Source organism: Astatotilapia calliptera, chromosome 5 (genome assembly GCF_900246225.1).
Source record: "Astatotilapia calliptera chromosome 5, fAstCal1.2, whole genome shotgun sequence".
In the NCBI taxonomy this organism is placed as follows: domain Eukaryota; kingdom Metazoa; phylum Chordata; class Actinopteri; order Cichliformes; family Cichlidae; genus Astatotilapia; species Astatotilapia calliptera.
The window spans coordinates 18,775,522-18,792,570 of NC_039306.1; the positions used below are offsets into that span (position 1 = coordinate 18,775,522).

The window sequence follows — 17,049 nt, forward strand, 5'->3', positions numbered from 1 at the left end:
TGACTTCATTAAATAGTTACCTGGGTACGCTGGGTTTGAAATGACTGTTCATGGTTCGTTAGCTTCAGTTTTGTTGCTGAATGGAAAAAATAAAACAACATGAATGGAAACACATGATCACTGAGTTAACCTTTTTCTATTTTCAGCACATAATTATATATTTTGCTTCATCTGGTCCACTATCTTTGTAATAGCTCTGCCCACAATATCCTGGCTGTAGTTAATCATTAGGCAATATGGTGTAGATATACAGATGCAGTTGCTGCTTCCACAACACTTCTCCGGCCTCTGCTTTTGGTTGCACGCTTGCAGTCAGAAAGAATCTTTGTACTTAGACAGAGTTAGACAGATGGAGTCTGCACGCAGATCTGAGAGATTCAGAGTGGAGAGGGATGTGCTTGATGAACTGAAACTGGAAGAGGTAACACAGAGGAAATCATATGCTGATATCCACTCTTCTTTAAGTGAGCAGCTAAAGAATGCCTTAAGGTAAGGTCCTAAAGAATACCTACCAGCAGCTCTGCAGCACAAAGATTTTCACAGTTCTTCTTCTTGAATTCTTCAAATTCCTCCCAGATGCAACATACATTACCTCAAGCAAAGTATAGTGAGGAGACTGCCTGTGTTATACTGGCTCCCCAAGTACTCAGTCTGGGACTACGGCATGCCAGACCTCATCTCCGGGATTAGTGTGGGTATAATGCACCTGCCACAAGGTATGGGAATATTTTAGTATGACTTGCCAGTTGTATTCAAATAGCATAGCTCCTTAAACATACCTGTCCGTCAGCTGGTGTAAGAAAACATCTGTCATCTACAGGTATGGCATATGCATTACTGGCTTCTTTACCTCCTGTATTTGGCCTCTACTCATCGCTCTACCCAGCACTGGTCTACTTCTTTTTTGGAACATCACGCCATGTTTCCATAGGTAGTGATGCAAATGGGAGACATACACTGTGCCATGGCAGCTGTGGTAACTGTTGTAATCACACGAGTTGCTATGTTTTATTGTGTTCAGGCACATTTACGGTGCTGAGCATCATGGTGGGTAGTGTGACAGAAAGACTTGCTCCGGATGTAGATTTCCAGAAAGCGAATGGGACCAACATCACTGCAGAGGTAGATGTGACTGCCAGGGACTCATACAGGGTGCAAGTGGCAGCAGCTACTACTGTGCTTGGAGGACTTATTCAGGTTTGCAAACCTGGAACATCTCAGAAAACAATAACACCCTATTTTGCTATTACAGCTGCATTAACACATACGTACTGAAAATATCGCATTTACAGGTGCTACTGGGTGTGGTAAAGTTTGGATTTGTGGGGACATATTTGTCTGAACCTCTGGTGCGAGCTTACACAACAGCTGCAGCAGCCCATGCTGTGGTGGCACAACTGAAGTACATCTTTGGAGTTTCCCCTACGCGGTTTAGTGGTCCGCTGTCATTGGTGTATGTGAGTACTATGAAGTATTGTAAGTAAGTGCTCTCTGTGTTTCTGTTAATAAAACAGTCCTGACCTTATTCTTTTACATGTGTTGGAACAACTTGAGTGTATGTGTTAAATCGCAGCATTGACACTCACAGAGGAGCTGCATACATACTCTCACCTAAGTAGCACAAATGCTTTTAGGACTTTGTCTCTTTCATTTAGACATCTTTTATGCATTTTTAATGATTGTACTGATTTGACACATCCTAATCTGTTTTTGTTGCAGAGTACTAAAGCATATATTGGAAAAAGTATTTAAAAGTACTGAGTGGTTCCAGAGTTAACTACAAGGCATGTGATAATCTGAAATCAGTTATCTGTCATAGTTTGATTTCTACCTATGCAGGCAACACGGCTTGTTAAAGACACCATTCTGAGCAAAATCAGTACAATGTCACTTTTATGTCACTTTATATAACTTCATATAACTTTATAAAAAATTTACAGACTCTGAAGGATGTTTGCTCTTCGCTGCCAAACACTCATCTTCCCACACTGCTGGTCAGCGTTGTGACTATAGTGCTTCTAATTGCAGCCAAGGAGCTCAACTCATTTCTCAGTTCAAAGCTGCCAGTTCCCATCCCAGTGGAGCTTATCACCGTAAGTTGACCGGAGGAGACCCTCTCTGGCTGCTCTTTCGGTTATCACCTCTGTGCTCTGTGCTGATGCAGCGGTGCTGAAAAAGCACAGACACAGTGGAAAAGAGCAGCTGAATCAGCAGCACCGTAGGGGCCTCTCTCTTTTTGCACTTCATGGCAAAAGATTATGGCTAATAATTAAGTGCACATCATCTATTTAGTCATACGAATGACTGAATTTTACTGACTGATTTTTAAGGTAGACATGTGCTGCGAAATTTAGCTTTGCACCTTTATGTTTGTGACATTCGTGTTTGCTGTGATCATTTTAGATTGTGGCAGGGACACTGATATCCTCCTATGCCCACTTGAACACCAACTACACAATTTCAGTTGTTGGAGAAATTCCTAGTGGGTATGCATTTAACTTTATCTTCTACTGCTGTCATTTTGCTTAAGTCATTTTTCGAGCATGTTAGAACTAACTGGTTTCCTTCATATCCCCCACCTGTGCACCAGTTTAAGTTCCCCCAGTGTGCCAGATGTGAATCTTTTCGGAGAAGTCATCGGTGATGCTTTTGCACTGGCCATTGTTGGATACGCCATAACTATTTCCCTTGGCAAAACATTTGCACTAAAACATGGATACAAGGTGGACAGTAACCAGGTGAATAAGACCTCACAACAAATAATCCATGACTTTTTCTACATTCAGTAAAACTCTGTTATTTTCATCTTTTTCTCTCCAAATTGTGTGTCTTTGTCTCCACCCTGTCACAGGAGCTTGTGGCGCTGGGTCTGAGTAATACAGTTGGAGGCTTCTTTCAGTGCTTCTCTGTCTGCTCCTCTATGTCTCGAAGTCTAATACAAGACACAACTGGGGTCAAAACACAAGTGAGTGAGCACCTGAAGTTAAAACTTTACACAGAGGCAGCCTAGAAACAAGTGTTACATCACAAGCCAAAGACATTCCAAAAAAGCGCTGCATGTGCGAGAGCTGTACAGCAAACTGGCTACAAATATGTCCCAGTTGAGTACCTTAATTTAAAAAATAAAGAATAGTAAACCAGAAATTTGACATTTATGGTGTTTAGTTATTATGCAAACCCAAAGCTAAATGGAGACAAGAAGCAATCAAATAGTTGTTTGGGGACTGCTAAATGTTAGGAATATATGTATTAGACACATGCTGTCATATCTTTGTGTTGTTTGTGCAGATGGCTGGAGTTGCCTCATCTCTAATTGTGTTAGTGATCATACTTAAACTTGGGACACTGTTCCAGGAACTGCCAAAGGTCAGATTGCGCTATGACCTGCCTGTCTTTACTGTTTTTATGATGCTTTACAGATTTTCTGGCATTTCTGACCATATTCCTGACTATTCTTGTTGCTTTAGGCCGTCCTATCAGCAGTTGTGTTTGTAAATTTGAAAGGGATGTTCAAGCAGTACTATGACATCATTACACTGTGGAGGAGCAGCAAGATCGACCTGGTGAGAGGATAACGAATTGTGATCGTGTATCATTTTAAATCATATTTAAATGTAGTTACAGAGTTTCACAATAATTGTCACAGGAACGGGATAATGCAGTGTAACCCTGTGTCTCATAGGTGGTTTGGTTGGTCACCTGGGTATCAACATTGCTCCTCAATCTGGACCTGGGTCTGGCAGCATCTGTCACCTTTGCAGTGTTTACGGTTATCTTCAGGACTCAGCTGTAAGACACCTCTCACCTAATCATAGCAATTCACTCTACAGTCTGTCAGTCATGCTGTTTGTGAGATGCAGCATTAGGGACAAGATGTTAGACTGCAGGATTTGCCAGATTAGACAAATTGGCTGTATGCAAACATAATGTGCACATACATTAAGTGTTTTTATTTCTTTTCTCAGGCCGACATACTCTGTTCTGGGAAATATTCCAGGTACAGAGCTCTATGTGGATATAGAAATGCACAGAGAGGTGAGACAGAAAGGCATGAGTAAAAGCTTGTCTCCCTTGACTGCCAAATAATTAATGATGTCTCTGTGTTTGACAGGCGAGAGGGATTCCAGGTGTTACTATATTCCGCTCGTCTGCAACAGTTTATTTCGCCAATGCTGATCTCTACCTGGAAGCCCTGAAAGAAAAGGTCTGTAAGAATGATATCAAGCCCACGACTGCAACTTGTGACTTTATCTCTTGAATAGTCTGATCATTCACTATTTTCTTGATCAATAATTAAATCGTCTTGCACAGTGGAAAAAGAAATGCATCACCAAAATGACCTTGCCAGTCCCAATTCCAATCATTTATTATCACACATGACAAAAGCAGTTTGAGAACATAAAACCAGACAATTACAGATCCCTACCCTTTTTTGTGAGCATTTGTGTTATCCTCATCCTATATTTTATTCTTCTTCTTCCTGTTTTCAGAGTGGCCTTAACATCAGCAAAATGATTATCTACAAAAGGAGGCAGGAGGCTAAACAGAAACGAAGAGAAAGACGGGCTGAGAGACGGGCAAAGAGGCAGGCCAAGAGAGAAGTAATGTTCAGTATCTTATTCTCCTTTCAGCTGCTCTCTTTCGGGGTCACTGCAGCATCTCTTCTCGCCCACTGCATCTTCCTCTCTTGTGCAAACCACATATATGTCATCTCTCACCACATCCAAAAGCCTCCTTTTTGGGCCTTTTTTCTTTTTCTCCTGCCTGGCAGCTCCACCTCAACAACCTTTTCCCAGTTTACCCAGTATATGTCCTCTACATAATATGAGTCACACAGATGCGAAAGAGTGCAGGCAGGATGGAGATGAATGTCAGAGGTGATTTGAGACAGAAGGTCAGCAGAAAAAGTGAGAAGGAAGGTTTAAGACGTAGTGAAACATGCTATGATGCACGGTTTGGAGCTGACAGAAAAGACAGGAGGCTGAACACAGTGTTGAGGATGGAGGTGCCAGGCAGAAGAAAAAGAGGAAGCTCCATGGATATACTGAAGGAGGACATGCAGAGGGTTGGTGTAATAGAAGAGGATGCTGCAGGTAGGGTGAGATGGAGACAGATGATCCACTGTGGTGACCTCTAAAGGGAGCAGTCGAAAGAATAATGAAAGATGTGGGCCATCAGTAGCCCAAGTCCTCTAAACCTAAAACCTTCACAGCTATATTAACAATAATTTCCTTTATATCCAACTCCTAAGAGACGAGCACAGAGGGCAGCTAGACAACTTTCAGAGTTCTCTCTGGAGGAAGAGGGTGGCTGTTGGAGAGACACATCCATAGACGGGACCGTTATAGTGGAGGACGAGCAGGGTGGGACTGAGAGGGAAAATGGGACAGTGTTTGTCATCCCAACCACTCCCCGAACACCAGACGGTAGATGGGAATACCTCAAAGGAGGAGATCCAGATTGCACCAGCTTAGGATGGATGTCTGAGCTGCAGGATGGGGACACCACCACTCTGGGCTCAAGCAGTGAGGACACCTTGAGCCAGGATCTTGAGCGAATGTCTCTGGGTTCCCTGGGCAAATGGACCTGGGATATTCATTCCATCATTCTTGACCTCTCCACAGCTAACTTCATTGACACAGTGGCTATCAAGACCATGAAAAATGTAAGTGATAAGCAGGCAATTATTTCATGAGTGAAATACCCACACATTTTATGCTGTTTTAAAAGCTTGGGACAAAACCATAAGACTTTAAGATAATTCAGGGAAAAAGGGTTGTTTTTAAATAGCAATGTCAAATATAGACACAGAGCAGCATACTTTTTGAATGCCGGTGTTTAAAATTTTCTGTAACAGATTCATAGCTTGTCACAGCAAAATTGACCCTGAAGATCCATTCTGGTATAAATTATTGAAATAACAGAGGTTTATTATATCGACAGATTTTCCAGGACTTCAGTGAGATTGATGTAGATGTCTACATGGCTGGTTGTCAAGGTAAGTGAATACTGCTGCTGCAGGTGTATTGTGCTGCACTTTATGGTGGTGATAATTCACTCATAGACTCTTTTGTTTGCAGCCTCTGTGGTGGAACAATTAGAGCATGGTGACTTCTTCTCTGAGAAAATAACAAAGAGACGTCTTTTTGCCTCCGTACACGACGCTGTGCTCCACTGTCTAAACCACCGTGGAGCGACAACCATCCCAAGATATGAGCCGTCAGTGGTACGTCCAGCCAACATTCAGGTTTCATTTTCAAACGCAACTTTCATCTGTCTGGGTATGGATATGTTACGGCTGACGATTAAATATTTAAAACACTTTTTTGATTACAGGAGCTGCATACCAGCACGAAACTTTAAGGCCTTCATGCAAACACGTGGAAAAACGTTGAGTAGAAGGAATAATGAATTTATGCAATATCAATTTATTACTTTCTGAGCTATCCCACTGTGTGATAAGGGTGTCTCCTTCATTTTCATACAGTTTTTTTTTAATTTAACTTATATAAAAGAAAGACTAGTGTTCAAGACAGAAGAGCTCACTTTATTTTATTCAATGTGGGAGAGTGAGAGTGCATTCAAAAATAAATACATAATAAATAAAATGAAATCTGGAAGATATCTTGTGCATTTCATGTATTGTGCATTCCACGTGGAAAAGGTACCGATGAATTCAAGGGAGAAAAACAAAGGCAACATGCATCACACTGACAGTGTGTGAGCCTATTTTTTGGTAATGGCAGCAATAAGAAGGTAGACCACTGAAAGGTTTTTGTTTTCAGTTTTCAAGTGCAATTGTTGCACATCTGACGCATGCAAAGAAAAGCTTTTAAAATTGCAACTCCTTGACTGTGTTTCTAGTGCAATACTTCTAACACACGAGGTTTTGGTAGATAAAAATAACAGGATAGCAATATCCAAGCAAAAAAATATAACAACAAAACATCTCTTTACTGTTGCATAAACCCACTGTGACCTCATTCCCTGAATAAATCTTGTCCTTACATACTGGCCACAAACGGTGTTACCAAAAACATTGTGCACAGGACTGAGGAAGGCTGGGATTTCTTATTTGTATTATTTGGCAGATAAGCTACAAGTCTTGATGGATGCTAGGACTCTGTATTCCTGTGTTCATAGTCAGATCTTCATCATCATCTTCTTCCTCTTCTGGCTGTTGTAACACCAACTGCTGATAGCGAGTCTGCCTCTGGTAATCCGGATCAATGTTGATCCATTTATTGGCAACCCACTTAGTGCCATGGGTGACCATACAACCTCCATGCAGAGCGTATTCGTCCTGTTCCCCCACCCAACCTAATGAGAAAAAATGTGGTTTTTTTCCTTTGACTAAAAACATCCTTTAACTATTTTAATTTAAAAATCAAATTTACATTAACATACTGACACTTTGGTGGCAACCAGAGCAGTTCAGATTAGATTTATCACTGTATTAACATGAATTTTTAAATCTACGTTATTAGGCTCCAAAACAACAGTTCTAATATTTTCTTGATCTCATTTAACTTTTAATTGCGTAAACAATTTGATCAACTATCAGGACTGTACAGATGTCCATTATTTTTTCATCTACTTCTACCTATTGACACCAAAGTCAAAGTCAACTGTGGTAAAGACATTCATGAATCCCTGACACTGTATCTACTGTATTCTTCACTTTGATCTAACATCACCATGAGATATATGTCTCCCATATATGTTTCTATGACAACAAACCAACCAATCATATACCAGAGTTAACCATCAGTATCAACAGCCTCTATTCACTGTTTAGTCTCAAAAGTTTGCAAATCTAACATTGTAAACATGTTAACACTGTTGGTATGCACTAATTTCCAAGAAATACTGAGTCTATGTAAGCTCTTAGGATGGATTTTTAGGCTTATTCAACACTTACTAAGATTATGAATTTCTTTTCATAGAAAAAAAAAGCAAATTACACATCGAGACTCATTCGCTAATGTGCACAGAAACTTTTTCACCCTGCACAAAATTACTGGATTCACAAATGTGTGCACTGTCCAATTTTTTTCACATCACATGCAAATGTTTGGGAATTTGAATCTATTTAAATCAACAGTCCAGTGGAATCTGCATACTATGTGTATATTACGAATTTCCCTTTATATGGAAACATGTTTATCTTGACGTGAGTAGGTGAAAGCGGGACAATGCTGTAAGATAGAAGCTTGCACTAAGGCAACAAAGAAGCTTGGACATCAAAGTTAAGGAAAAAACATTAACAATAACAAAAAATATTAATTTGATTACTTAATCAATCATTATTAGTAAGGTAGCAGTAAAAATAGTAAGTAGTAGTATTTTTAAGATGTATATTTAAATTCTGCGAGACCAGATCATTGTCATTTGTTAATATTATGGTCTTAGCCATTTCTAAATTTGTTCAGAGAGTGGAAAACAAAATCAGGTACAAAAACTACAAATTTATGTACCTGCACTGGTTATGAATGAGGTCATTCATACAAATTGTATTTGAATGTTGGTACACAATCTGTGTACTGGAAATACGTAATGAAAATAATACGCAGTTTGGTTTGCTGCGTTTTCTTTTTGCTTTTTTACTGGAAATTTGTCTTTCATTTACCCACCTCTTCCATCAGAAAGGTAGTTGTACCAGAAAACAGCAGTCCCTTTGGTCGGCTTCACCCTCAGGTTACTTTTGTCACAATTCCTTCTGGTGTCCAAAAGATCCACGTCATTGTGTATGAGAGACTGAAACACATGTTCAAAATCAGTCACATAGCTTGTCTGATGTCATACTCGTGCAGTTGCTGACATATGTGTGAGTCGCCACAGTTATGAAACACATGCGCAGAATGTACACAATACGTTTGCAGGACACTTTGCACACATTTCCTGACCATTTTCCTGACTATTACGCACCACTTCATCATAGGTCCTGTTGTCTGCCACTGGGAATGCGGTCTCCCCGCCCCCATCAACAGAATTCAGGTAGAAGAGAACTGTGATGTACCTAAGTGTGCAACACAGATTTAAATTGACACACACATGTATAGTGCAAGCAAACAGCACACAAACACACACACAAACAACAAGCGTGCACAATTTTTTGCAAGATAATGTTGAGTCACACAAACTAGCATGCCAGCTGTCACAATGGAGCAACAGTGAGTAGTTCAGTAATGATGTCAGACAGATGAATTCATATGTGAACAAACGTGGATATATTTGTTAAGAAGTGCTGCTTCTAGCTTCTCACCTGCAAGACGTTTCAAAAGGAGTAGAAGCATTTGCAGCAAGGCGTGTGTGTGTACAGGCTGTTTCAGGGTAGACCGGGCCACTGTCGTGGTGGGCATGGTAATGTCCCCCCTCCTCATAGCGAACCACCTGAAGAGGTTCACTAAGATCCACTAACGTGGGTGGGAGTCGAGTGAGGCGAATCACCCTTTGACAAGTGAAAGGAAACGTTTTAAATAAATGTAAGCACAGGATGAATCCCAGTAACGGTTTGTCTTTCTTACCTCTCTTTGATGTCTTGGAGGACCTGGTGTGCTCCTTTGCCCTGGTACAACCACGTGTGTCTGCTGTTTCTCACCAGCTGACTCCTTTTCACCCCGCGCTGCAACAGGAAGCGCTGGAAAGCATCGTTGCTCAGAAGCCTGAACTCTTCTAGACTCAGCAAACCTACCCAAAGTATGAGGATGCACAGTCATATGAACATTTTCTAGCTCGTAGAACATCCTGCAACAGCAATAACTTGAAGCAATTGTTTTCTGCAGTGTCTCACATTGTTGCGGCAGAATTCTCTACACTCTTCTTAGTAATGTAGCTTCAGTTAACTGAGGTTTGTTGCAACTTGTTGCAACTTTTGCACAGCTCTCCTGAGGCCTCTGTTACCTCCAGACCCTCTGAACTTTGACTGAACGATTACAAGATCTTAATTCTTTTCTTTAACAGCCGTCCTTTTGCAGATTTGTTGGTGTAAGTGAGATCATTGTCCTGTTGCATGACTCAGTATCAGCCAAGCTTTAGCTTTGGACAGATGGCCTCACATTAACACATCTGTCATGGTTCATAGTAAAGTAAAGTAAAATTTTATTTATATAGCACCTTTCAAGATAAAATCACAAAGTGCTTTACAGAGGCAGAAAACAGACATTAAAATCTAAAACAAAACAAAATCAACCAAAAGCGAGTTTAAACAGATAGGTTTTTAACTGCTTTTTAAAAGACATGACTGAGTCCACAGATCTCAAACTCAAAGGGAGCGAGAACATAAAGAGTCTGGGAGCCACTGATACATGGGTTTGGGTCGATGACCCACTGTGTTGAGCTTTGTGGGTTTAGTGAAGTGGTTTATGTTCTAGTTCTGAACAGTTTCATCCTTATCCATTTTTCTATTACAGTTCCTTGGTTGATGTTAGTCCCTTTTGTGATCCCTGTCTCCCGAGTCATGTCCCTGTGTTCTGTCTCCATGTCTGTCTGCATTCCCTGTCTTGTCTAGTTAATACAGCTGTAGTGTGGCTCTGTGTGCTTTCCCCTTTCCTGTTCCCATGTTTCTCTCTCTACGTTCCATCCCTTTGTCTCCTCAGTCCCAGGGTCAAGTTCACATGTCTTAGTCTGAGTCTGTTTGTGTGTGTTGCTGATATTTCCTGTCTTACTTTGTCTCTTGTCCAGTGTGCATTATGTATAGATTTCTGTCTCGTTAGTCAGATTTAGTTCACCTGTGATCCATCTCCCTAATTACCTCTTATGTGTATTTATCTCTCATTTTTCTCAGTTCCCTGTTTTGTCCTTATCATACATGCCCTAATGTTATAGCTATCTGTTAGTCAGCATTAGTTCCTTCCAGTTTGTTTTTTTCTAGCGCTAGCTCTATTCTGCTCTGCTTTATATTTTGTTAAATCAGCCTTTTGCCAGTTAATAAAGATGTATTTTCAGATAAGTCTGTCTGCCGAGTCCTGCACTTGGGTCCACATGCTGCCTGTCGCAAACCTTCCCATGACAACACCTGAATACTCCAAATCTGCTAAAACTTCTGCTTGTACAGAGATGGTTAGACTTGCTGATGATCACTCGTGGTGTGATTGAGACACGGCGGGTCCATAGATCGTTATTCAGACCCAAATTTAATACACGCGGCTGCAGCTCTCAGCTGGCAGCCGCACATTCATCACACCACATTCCACACAACTTGCAGACGCACGGATTGTGATTCCGGATGTCATGCAGGTGCGTCTGCACGGCACCGCAAACCACGCCCCACCACATCACTTAATCAACACATCTGATTGGCAGCACTTTTCTGCTAGTTACACTCTTTAATTCCTCTTTAACTCTTTTATGTTTAAATAGAGCTCAATATTTGATTAAGATTCTTATCAGATCATTGTTACTAGCATGGACATTTAGCACTGAAACTTGCTTGAAAACGTTGTACTGGAAAATAAATTAAATGTATAGCAGAAGGTAAGTAAGTTTAGTTGCCACCTAAAATCTTTTCAAAATTATCCATAAATGCATTGTTTATGTAAGGAGGTAGTTACTGTGGCCCTGAGAGCTCAAAAGCACTGCAGCCTATGAAAATAACAGCAAATCATGTGAAGGGCTGCACTGAAACACGTGAGATAAAGATGCAAGGTAAAGTAAATTCTCAATGGAAAATCAGAATACACATTACCTTGCATCTTTTTTACAAGGTCTTGGTGGAAATGATTAATTAAGTTAATTTCTTACCATTGCCATCCTTGTCAGCTTTGAGCCCAGCATAAATTTCTCGCAGATTCTCTGGTGTGAGCCAGATGCCATCTCTCACTCGAGAATGAGTCAGTATCTGGAGGAGTCATAGTGTTTAAGATGGAATGAGTAAGAGACCTCTGAAGCAAAAAGTAACAAAAAAATACTTCAGGTTGCGCACTATGCCTCTCAGTCCACAAACTGACATACACCTCATGGAGCTGCAATTGTCCATCCTGGTTGATATCTAGAAGGTTAAAGATCTCCTCTGGGCTGAGATTGAGCTCCCTGGCCAGCTCCTCCTGACCATCTTGTACCATTAACTGGCTCTCCATTAGACCCTTCAGCTGGGCAAGCTGCATCACCACACGGCACTCATCCTCAGACAGAAAACCCGGGATCTCTGCAGAAACACAAAAAGTAAGAAACACTACGGAGGAAATTAAGACAGCATTATCTGTCTGATTCTTCATCTTCTCTTTTTAAACTAATGGGATAGCTTAGAAAGTGTGGTAGGAAGGATCATCTACCAATTGGTTAAGAAGGTCAGTCAGAAGGTTGATGGATGGAGCCCCATAATTCAAAGAATCCTTGAGCAAGAACCCTGAATTTCCTGCATTAAATAGTAGTATGTACATGAATGTTAGAAAACAGTGGTTAGGTATAGATAAAAGCACTGTATGAGTGTGAATGTGATTGGGTGAATGAGACCAGAGTCCTCAAATTGAGTAGAATAATGCCATTCAAGTACCACTCTATAATGTCAGGCTACATTCCTCAGGCTGGAATTTAACCAGTTGTTGACTGATTTAAAAGATGGACTTGTTGACTTTTGGAAATTCTGAATATTGCGTCTCACATTTTCAAAATTTACTTGATTAAAGAAAAAACCACAACTATCAGATTAATTTAAATTTCAAATATTGTCAAACCAAAGTTCAGTTAGTGTCCAGCTAACCTACAGCAAATCTTCTTATATCAACCTTGAGTCAGCTCTTTAAAATCTGCAGGAAATCGCATTACTTATAAAAACAAAACATGTGAATAGATCAGGAAGCAATCCAAATGGGCCTACATTTCACCCACTTCATAATACTTGCAAAGCATTCCCACTGCATGCTGTGCACTGATGCATTATGTTTTTCAGGTACAGATGCATTTCTGCCCTTTACCCAGTCAGCTGTGAGACCCTAATTGCATCCCATGTGCAATGGACCGACTTTGAATAGAGTAGTTGCCTTAGGACTTACTTGCCTATTTTATGAGGTCCTAGATGTAGCACAATAATCAGCCCAGTCTGGGTTATGTTAAGGTAAAGTAGCCAAGTGTAAGCTGCAGCACTTCTTTTTTTATTCTCCTTTTGGGCATCTGAGGCAGATCTTCATTTTTATCTTCTTTTAGCTACGTGGCTGTGCAGCCTCTTACCAAAAAGAAGCGGTTTCAGGCTCAAAGTCCTCATCTCGTGAAGTCTCCCTGACACCAGTGACACCTTCTGGACATGTCCCACCTGAAAGGGAAATCAAAGGCGTGTGAGAGGATGACAGAAGGAGCGATGCATCATCATCATCCTCAAGTACTCACCCTAACTCACCCTTATTCCCTCTATCCGTGGCAGAGAAATATCGCGCTGAAGCTCGTCTTTCGATGGCGGACGTCGCGACTCGGGGCGCTGGTGGCCGCTGCTGGGAGCATCACGACTTCGGTTCGCGTCTTCCTGCCCACTGTTGTAGTGCACGTAGAAAAGCAGCGCGATCACGTTAATGATGTAAACATGAAAAAACACCATCACTACCACAAAGTAGGAGCGGGAGCACACGCTGCTCTTGTGGCAGGAGAGGCGCTCGCACGGCTGACGAAGCGGCAAGGTCGCGCTCCCGGACGGAGTCGTGTCCTCAGCAGCAGCATCTTGGGTTTCCTGGTTGTCAGTCATCTTGGCTGGAGGAGTTGTTGGGTCCTTGGCAGCCAAGGTCCATCTGTTTAATCAGGCGACGAGATAAACCTTTTATGTGTCCCCAGAAGTAGCAGATGTGCCGAGTGACAGATGTCTAGTTTGATTACATTTAAAAAGAGAGAAAATCCCTAAAGAGCTCCAGTTTTCTTTTTTCTTCCCCTGGAGAAAATTAACCAAAATCCTTGCGCATTTTGAAAAAAAAAGATGCCTGATTTTTCGCGGCGAAAATACAGCTCTTCTTTTCTGAGCCTAGAAGTCAGCTATGAGCGGAATTGTGTATGTTTTATTGTGCAGATAGCAGCGCTGCAGCCTCGGACAGTCTTGTTTACACTGCAGCACTTCCAGTCAGCAAAGCGCACTGCGCATCCCAAAGCACTGCGAAACTCATCTCACACACGCTGTCCGTAAAGCTGACCCCGCATCGACTGAAACCGACGAAATCCGTCAACAACAAAAAAGAAAAAAAATCAGCTTTATTTCGACTGCAAATAAGAAATCTGCGATCTTATTTACACGCCGTAACAGCAACTCCCCGCTGACAGCAACAGCATGTGCAGTGTGCAATGCTGACCTCTGGCGACCTCCGGCAATAACACGTCCCCGTCTTTAAGATCTACACACAGTGCGGGGCAGGGCTTCTGCTTACAAAAGGTCCAGCGTTTATTTGCTCGTCTCAATGTGTTAGGTGGCTAAATGTTGAATGTATTGTAATGGTTTTAATAAAGTTTTGTTTTGAATGGACTGTCATTTATCCAACACTTGGATGTCTGATCAAGCAATCATCCCAACTTATTTAGGATAAGATGCTCAGTTTTCCAAAAAATAATTAAGTAAATAAATAAGTAATACGAACATTTATTGAACATTCTAATAATTAATGTATTGAATGAATGGATATTTAGCTTTTGTACTTATGCACAACTAGTCACTTCCTGCTGCCATCTTTGTTTGGTTCAAAGAGCTACAACCTGGAGAGCAGGTAAGTTTGTCTTTATTGTGCACCCAGCTCAGTATTTCTGCTCCAGGTTAATAGAGAAGTTTTAAAAGTCAAAGGAGCTTGCAAAGAAAAGCGTCTGGACTTCTTTAAGATACTTGAAGACGTTTCACCTCTCATCCGAGAAGCTTCTTCAGTTCTAAGGTCAAATGGTGGAGAGTCCCAGGTATAAACCTAGTTGGAGTAACCCCCCACAGAGGGACAAAAGGACCCCCTGATGATCCTCTAATCGCCTGAGCCAAGGTGTGAAACTGGGTGTGGGTCCCAATCAGCGTTTCAGCCAGAGTTTCATATATATATATATATATATATATATACACATATATATATATATATACACATATATATATATATATATATATATATATATATGTGTATGTGTGTGTATATATACATATATATATGTGTGTATATATATATATATATACACACATATATATAAAAAAAACACCCAGCACGCCCCTGCGGGCGGTTTATCCTTCAAGCTCGGGTCCTCTACCAGAGGCCTGGGAGCTTGAGGGTCCTGCGCAGTATCTTAGCTGTTCCCAGGACTGCGCTCTTCTGGACAGAGATCTCCGATGTTATTCCCGGGATCTGCTGGAGCCACTCGCCTAGCTTGGGAGTCACCGCACCTAGTGCTCCGATTACCACGGGGACCACCGTTACCTTCACCCTCCACATCCTCTCGAGCTCTTCTCTGAGCCCTTGGTATTTCTCCAGCTTCTCGTGTTCCTTCTTCCTGATATTGCTGTCATTCGGAACCGCTACATCGATCACTACGGCCGTCTTCTTCTGTTTGTCTACCACCACTATGTCCGGTTGGTTAGCCACCACCATTTTGTCCGTCTGTATCTGGAAGTCCCACAGGATCTTAGCTCGGTCATTCTCCACCACCCTTGGGGGCATCTCCCATTTTGACCTCGGGACTTCTAGGTTATACTCGGCACAGATGTACACTATGCCGGCCACTTGGTTATGGCGTTCCATGTATGCCTTGCCTGCTAGCATCTTGCACCCTGCTGTTATGTGCTGGATTGTCTCTGGGGCATCTTTACACAGCCTGCACCTGGGGTCTTGCCTGGTGTGATAGACCCCAGCCTCTATGGATCTTGTACTCAGAGCTTGTTCTTGTGCTGCCATGATTAGTGCCTCTGTGCTGTCTTTCAGTCCAGCTTTGTCCAGCCACTGGTAGGATTTCTGGATATCAGCCACCTCCTCTATCTGCCGGTGGTACATACCGTGCAGGGGCCTGTCCTTCCATGATGGTTCCTCGTCTCCCTCCTCTTTCTTGGGTTTCTGCTGCCTGAGGTATTCACTGAGCACTCGGTCAGTTGGGGCCATCTTCCCAATGTATTCTTGGATGTTCCTTGTCTCATCCTGGACTGTGGTGCTGACACTCACCAGTCCCCGGCCCCCTTCCTTCCGCTTAGCGTACAGCCTCAGGGTGCTGGACTTGGGGTGAAACCCTCCATGCATGGTCAGGAGCTTTCTTGTCTTTATGTCAGTGGCTTCTATCTCCTCCTTTGGCCAGCCTATTACCCCAGCAGGGTACCTGATCATAGGCAGGGCGTATGTGTTGATGGCCCGGATCTTGTTCTTACCATTCAGCTGACTCCTCAGGACTTGCCTGACCCTCTGCAGGTACTTGGTGGTTGCAGCCTTTCTAGCGGCCTCTTCATGGTTCCCATTTGCCTGCGGGATCCCCAGGTACTTGTAACTGTCCTCTATGTCTGCAATGTTGCCTTCTGGTAGTTCAATCCCCTCAGTTCTGACTACCTTCCCTCTCTTTGTTACCATCTGACTACACTTCTCCAGTCCGAACGACATTCCAATGTCATTGCTGTATAGCCTGGTAGTGTGGATCAGTGAATCGATGTCTCGTTCACTCTTGGCATACAGCTTGATGTCATCCATGTACAGGAGGTGGCTGACAACTGCTCCGTTCCGTAGTCGGTATCCGTAGCCAGTCTTGTTAATGATCTCACTGAGGGGGTTCAGGCCTATGCAGAACAGCAGTGGGGACAGAGCATCTCCTTGGTAGATCCCGCACTTGATGGTAACTTGTGCTATGGGCTTGGAGTTGGCCTCTAGTGTTGTACGCCACATCCCCATTGAGTTCCTGATGAAGGCTCTTAGGGTCCCATTGATCTTGTACAATTCTAGGCATTCCAGTATCCAGCTGTGGGGCATTGAGTCATAGGCCTTCTTGTAATCAATCCAGGCAGTGCACAGGTTGGTCAGTCTGGTCTTGCAGTCTCGGCTGATTGTTCTGTCTACCAGTAGCTGGTGTTTTGCACCTCTGGTATTCTTGCCAATTCCTTTCTGTGTCCCGCTCATGTATTGACCCATGTGCCTGTTCATC

General features: G+C 42.3%; 2 protein-coding genes across 3 annotated transcripts; one reads left to right on the forward strand and one right to left on the reverse strand.

The window, feature by feature from the left end:
- Nucleotides 1-295: 295 nt before the first annotated feature.
- Nucleotides 296-6,576, forward strand: slc26a6l1 (solute carrier family 26 member 6, like 1). 2 transcript variants are annotated; one of them, XM_026167772.1, is made up of 19 exons: nt 296-489; nt 577-716; nt 821-931; nt 1,022-1,197; nt 1,293-1,457; nt 1,941-2,093; nt 2,404-2,486; nt 2,591-2,738; nt 2,852-2,965; nt 3,289-3,366; nt 3,468-3,563; nt 3,683-3,789; nt 3,966-4,035; nt 4,112-4,204; nt 4,491-4,601; nt 5,252-5,665; nt 5,944-5,998; nt 6,081-6,226; nt 6,337-6,434. In XM_026167772.1, exons 1-19 carry the CDS (start codon nt 350-352, stop codon nt 6,361-6,363), a joined length of 2,427 nt encoding a protein of 808 aa, XP_026023557.1. In that variant the 5' UTR covers nt 296-349; the 3' UTR covers nt 6,364-6,434. The 2 variants fall into 2 exon arrangements, with proteins under 2 accessions (XP_026023557.1, XP_026023556.1); XM_026167771.1 differs by having other exon boundaries at nt 6,081-6,576.
- Nucleotides 6,568-14,349, reverse strand: p4htmb (prolyl 4-hydroxylase, transmembrane b). Its single transcript, XM_026167775.1, has 9 exons — nt 13,334-14,349; nt 13,168-13,249; nt 11,955-12,145; nt 11,743-11,839; nt 9,528-9,690; nt 9,266-9,451; nt 8,929-9,019; nt 8,634-8,757; nt 6,568-7,320 (listed from the first exon to the last, which is right to left on the reverse strand). The coding sequence occupies exons 1-9, from the start codon at nt 13,670-13,672 to the stop codon at nt 7,097-7,099; spliced, it is 1,497 nt and encodes a 498-aa protein (XP_026023560.1). The 5' UTR covers nt 13,673-14,349; the 3' UTR covers nt 6,568-7,096.
- Nucleotides 14,350-17,049: the final 2,700 nt, after the last annotated feature.